Source organism: Drosophila erecta, unplaced genomic scaffold, assembly GCF_003286155.1.
Source record: "Drosophila erecta strain 14021-0224.00,06,07 unplaced genomic scaffold, DereRS2 tig00000055-arrow-pilon, whole genome shotgun sequence".
In the NCBI taxonomy this organism is placed as follows: Eukaryota; Metazoa; Arthropoda; class Insecta; order Diptera; family Drosophilidae; genus Drosophila; species Drosophila erecta.
In genome coordinates this window covers 14,251,534-14,257,322 of record NW_020825200.1, presented here as the reverse complement: position 1 = coordinate 14,257,322, position 5,789 = coordinate 14,251,534, and the positions used below count along the sequence as shown (strand labels likewise).

The 5,789-nt window shown below is 41.7% G+C and overlaps 1 protein-coding gene across 1 annotated transcript; it reads left to right on the top strand.

The window, feature by feature from the left end:
- The first annotated feature begins 3,292 nt into the window (after positions 1–3,292).
- LOC6543012 (protein spalt-accessory) lies at positions 3,293–3,997 on the top strand. The gene is made up of 2 exons (XM_001969799.3): positions 3,293–3,392; positions 3,455–3,997. The coding sequence occupies exons 1-2, from the start codon at positions 3,381–3,383 to the stop codon at positions 3,905–3,907; spliced, it is 465 nt and encodes a 154-aa protein (XP_001969835.1). The 5' UTR covers positions 3,293–3,380; the 3' UTR covers positions 3,908–3,997.
- Positions 3,998–5,789: the final 1,792 nt, after the last annotated feature.

The window sequence follows — 5,789 nt, the reverse complement described above, 5'->3', positions numbered from 1 at the left end:
TAAATATTAACGTAAAACTCGAGTGGAGTTGTCTCGGACTGACCCTTTCGATGCCGTGCCCAAAAGGTCATCATGTGTCTGCAAACACACTTACTTCGCATGGATACTAGAACGTACACAAAGCGAAATGTTATTTTCCGATTGTTACCTCCTTGAATTGGAGAACATTTTATTTAGCAGGAGCTGTAGTCAGGAATATATATAGGTTTTAAAGTTTATTTTTTCCAGTGCACAGTAGCTGGCAAAGTAATTTTGGACATTTTTCATCATAAACAGCAATGACTATGCTTGCAGTTGGAGGACCCAACCCCTTCTGGGAATTTCTTCCTTGGCCGGGCTTTGATTTCGAATTGGATTTGAATTCGGAATTTTTGGCTTTCAAGGACCGCCGGAGGTTGAATGGGAAATGGCAATGGAGTCCGAGTTGGTCAAGTTGGTCAACGCATAAATATTTCTCTTTGTTCAGCCATCGCATTGGAGCCAAAAAAGAGCATTACGTGAGTGTGCGAGTGAGTGTGCGAATGAGTGTGTGTACCTGTGCACCACACATCCTTGCCTGTCTGCACTCATCCCACCCCACCCCCCGTCTGCAAAACCCCCTCGCACCCGACCCCGCAGCAGCACAAACAAACAAGCAGAAGGACACCAGGTCCTGTGGGCAGCTGGGAGGGATGGTCAGATATGAGCAACGGTCGAATGGTCAAGTCAAAGTTATTGTCATGTCATGTAAGTGCCAGCCACCCGACGTTCACACCCCTTTCAGGATCCTGGCTCGGTCAGATTTTCCAATTTCATCTTCATCTTCATACAGTACAAGTATGCCATTTGGGTTTCCCTTTGCGGCACACAGTGGGCACCAAAATTGTTTTTCACAAAACCTTTTCAAATAGATTGCTGTACATATTCCTATGTGAACTAACCAAAACATAGGTTACACTTTCTTGTTGGTCGATTAAAAGTGAAGAAATGTTGTATGTATACTTACAAGATATCACTTAAGACAAAATGAGATATTTGCGCAAAATCTTTTGGTGAAAATATAACATTTACGAGTATTAACAACTTTACTCAATTTTTTGTTCTAATGGAGAAGCCACTTGACGTGGAAGTTATTTGATGAAAAGCTGACACACGTGCGCCGAAGTTAAATGTATACACATCTGCCAAAAAAGCATTATCAGAAATTCATCGAAACTTTTCACTGGTTTGGAGAGCGCAGGGGGGAGATCTTGTTCGAGAAAAGGTTTTCCCCGTAGGTTGGGTAAAATGTAAATATCGGTGGTAATGGCCGCCGCCCCAGGAGGCGGAAAAATCAACTGACCAGTAACTTTGGAGCCAACTTTGATGGCATCTTGCGAAAGTTGAAAGTGACTTAAGTGAAATTTCCACCTCAGGCGGCTCAGCAGGACGACCTCGTCCCCTTTTCCTTGCATTTTCGAGGGGTCACGCCATGAACATGAGTAAAAATTAAATTGATTTTCCTCGGACATTGTTCAGACCTGTTCTGAAACTCGGTGTGCTTTTCTTGTTGGCCCTTCATGGTCTTTTGTCAACCCTATGGATTTCGAATACATTTTTTGTCGCATCCCTCTGAAAACTTAAGCTGGGCGAACTGCTTCAACTCGCCTATGTCGCATATTAAATTGTGGTGCTACCCTGTATTTTATTGACTCGCTTTTGCAAATCAGCCAAGAGTGTCTCGCATCTGGCTAAATTTTTAGCCAGCAAAATATTAACTTGAGAGCTTTTCCCCTGCAATCTAGCAATCCGCATTACCATTCCTTTTCCACTCGACTTAAGCGACAATTTCATTTCAATTAAATTATAATTATATCTTCAGTTTGGCCCCATCAAGTTTCAGTCAAACAAAAAGTACAATTTTCATTTTCACCTTGCGAAAGACGAGGCGGGCGTTGATAATTCCCCAAAATTGTTTGACACTTCAAAGTCATTATGAAGATAGCAATCACCAACCCCCTTCCTCGGTCCGCTCAACTTTTCTCCAAGGGTCGTGGCATTTCTTCACGGCATTCACTCCCTCCCACTCCCAAAGGCCAGCAATCCTTCAGCTCCATCCTGCCTCGTCCTCTTGCCGCCACTTTACTCAATCCTAAGATGGGAATTGCCACGTCTGTCTACATGCCTACATACCCGCAGCGCTTTTTGATGTAATTTTGGCATAAGCCAAAAAATGTTGCCTTTCTCGAGATGTCTTTGTCTCCAATCCACTCCACTCCCGCCGAGCGGTTTCCGAATGCGACACGCTCTGACAAATTCATCCAGGGAAAATGAGGAGAATAGCTGAAAATTAAATTTGGAATTAAAATTTGGCCCTGGGCACATAACTTTATGCCGCTGGATTTTCTTCCGCCCAAAAGGGCTTCCGTGCTTACGGATGAATCCTTGAGGCAACCAAAGGCATGATAATGGCTAAGCAGAGTCTCGGAAATTAAGACGATTTAGTTGTTTAATTTTACTGGGTATGACTGGCTACCGATAAGAGAGGAAGCTTAATAAGGATGGAAAAAGTAATGAGGTTATAAAACATCAGTTTCACAATTAGAGTTTAACAATGTTGCTAATATAATGTTGCTAATGTTGCTTATATTATTAATTTATGCTTTTAATCTTTTTAATCTTACCTTTAATCTCAAAAATCATGCGCCGTCAATGTCCCGCCAAATCCTCCCATGTCCCGCTAAAGATCCCGTCATGTCCTGCCATTTCCCGCCATGTCCAGCCATTTCCCGCCATGTCCCGCCGATGATCCTGCCCTGTTCCGACGATCAGCATGTCAGCTTCCAATCTCCAATCTCTGATTCCCGGTGACGAACTCACTACTGATAAAATACCTGGAAAGAAAAAATACGAAATTATTGATCTTTAGAATCTATACATTTTTTAGAACAATTTACAAGAAAGTTTTTATTACATTATATGTTATTTCAGTACTTGTATCTGAGAAATGTCCCGTTCATGATTTTACATCATTCGAATTTTCCTGAGCGAAAAATCGAATAAAATTTGAAATGTAATTGTATTGATAAAAACTTTTTTAAGACTATGTGCTTTGATATAAAATGGGTTCCACTCATTTATATTCCCGTTAAACTTTGTTCTAGAAATTAGTATTCTATTCCTGCTTTTCGGGTTTTCCATTTCCCCTCTTCCCATGAACTGGTTTATTTTATTTTCCCTCTTAGCCAGATGTCTGCAATACGTAGCGGAGTTTTCTTTCTGCAGGTAGAGAATGACTCTGATATCCCACTTAAGTCCCACAACAGGTAGAATACTATTCGGCTACCTACTTACACTACCAAACCGTGGTATAAAACTCAATCATGTTGTAGAACTGCCTCAGTACTGAAACTTCTGCCACGATGAAACTACTGGTGCGCTTTCTCGCTAAGGAGTCCCTCATTTAAAGTCTAACTCCATAATTGTATAATTATAGATTGCTCTTTTTGCGCTGGTAGGCGCTGTCATCGCCCAGAATGGATACGGCCAAGGTGGACAAGGACCATATGGAGGACAAGGACCATATGGAGGACAAGGACCATATGGAGGACAAGGAGGCTTCGGAGGATACGGAGGACTCGGCGGGCAAGCAGGTTTCGGCGGACAAATAGGATTCAACGGTCAAGGTGGAGTTGGTGGCCAGTTAGGAGTTGGTCAGGGTGGAGTACGTCCGGGCCAAGGAGGATTGGCCGCTCAAGGCCCACCAAATCAGTATCAGCCTGGTTACGGAAGTTCCGTGGGTTCTGGCCACTTCCATGGAGGTAATCCTGCTGAGTCTGGTTATAATCACGGAAATCATCATGAATATCCGGAACATCATGGCGATCATCACCGGGAACATCATGAGCACCACGGACACCACGAGCATCACGGACATCATAGGCACTAGCCCTAAGGGTTCTTTGTAAATGTCTTATATCCAGGATAAAAAAAGAAAATGCTAAATAGAATGCTATAGTCGAGTGGAAGTGCAAAACGAGAAATTTAAAAATTTTCTGGAATATAGGTAGAAACTGGAAAAAAGTAATAAATGAAAAAAAAAAACTTGAAACTTTTTAAAAATGTGGGCGTGAGAGTTTTGTGCGTTTCGTGGGCGTTAGAGCGGGCGTGGCAACATTGGGAACACTTGCGCTGCGTCTCTGGAAGCTGCATGCTTAATCTCAACATTCTAGCTTTAGTAGTTCCTGAGATCGAGGCGATCATACGGACATGGCCAGATCGACTTGGCTATTCATCCTGATCAAGAATATTTATACTTCATATGGTCGGGAACGCTTCCTTCTGCCTGTTACATAATTTTCAACAAATCTAGTCTTTTAATCTACGAGTAACGGGTATAATTACAAATAAAATTAAATTAAACAAATTTTCTAAATATGTGTGCAAAGTATTTTTTAGAGTATTGCGCCAGAAACATTTATAGATATGCCACTTCAAAATCCGATTAAGATAAGTTGAATTATGGAGTTTAGGACTTCAGCCTTAAGACAAAATTACAAAAAAAAATTAATTTAAAAAAGTTTCTAAAATTAAATGCAGGTTTTTAGATAATTGAATTTTTGTGAATTTCTACATCAAACAAAATTATCTATTCTACCTATCTATTTGTATCTATCTATTAATATTGCATTGTCGAAAGTGCAGATTTGATTTGTAAAAGTGATTTTTTATCTAAAACCCTCTTGGGAACCACCACGCAACGCGACTTCTTGAATTTCTGTACCTAAAATGGAAAAAACTGAGTCCCACTAAAAAGTAAATAAGGAAACGGAACCCTTTACTCTGTCCATTCTGGTTGAGGCATCTATAAATTATTTTGCAGATAGCATACAAGCATATACCCCACATCCCATCTCAACTTTTGCAATCCGAGAAAAGGATGCCGTCGACCGCTCCCCAGCGACATTTTCTGACCAGCGCAGCTGACAGAATTGAAAAATAAGCGAAGTCCGACTGAAGGGGGCGGGGCAGGGGCGGTGGAAGGTGGGGTGCAGGTGGGTGGAAAGGTGGGGTGCTGAAGGTGAAAAATAAAAAATGGCGTCCAGTCGAGTGCTCAACCTCAAGATTTATAACGAAGGCAAAAAATAGAGGCGAGGATGGGAAAAAAGAGCACACGTTAAAATAATGCAAAAGCTGAAGAAAAATAAAGGAAAAATGTGCGGGAAAAACGGCCACCCACACGGCCAAGGAAAGAGCGAGAGGGAAACCGCACACACACTGAAACACGCAGCAACGGAAATGGAAAGGATAAAATTAATTTTTCTCCTTTATTGCCATTTACTTCACCTGCTGCTGCTTTCTCGCACTCGCTCGCGCTTTTCCTCGAAGGAGAGCGAAAAAGTGGCCCGGAAAAGGAAAAGCGGGGCGGCACCCAGTGGGTGGGTGGTGGTTAAAGGGTGACCCACCCAAGCGGCAACATTGCTGACGCTATCAAACACCACAAACACATTTAGTTTGCGGGAATTTGTTTTTGCGTCGCTCACTTTTCTTGCTGCCTCTGCTTCTTCTTTTGGCAATTTGCGCCATAAAAATGTGCAAAAAATTGCAACAAAATAAAAGCGGTATAAAAAAGCCATGAGAGGCAAGAAGAACCTGTCCGACAAATAAAAATGGCATAAAAATATTCCACTTACCTCAGAGGTGCGAATCGGGTGCCCAATACACTGCGAGATATAAATTGCTAGTTTACAGATATTGAAATATAAAAAGAAATGGTGTAATGTATATGTAAAGGAGGAGTTCTGCAATAACTCTTTCTTATAGAAGAGAAT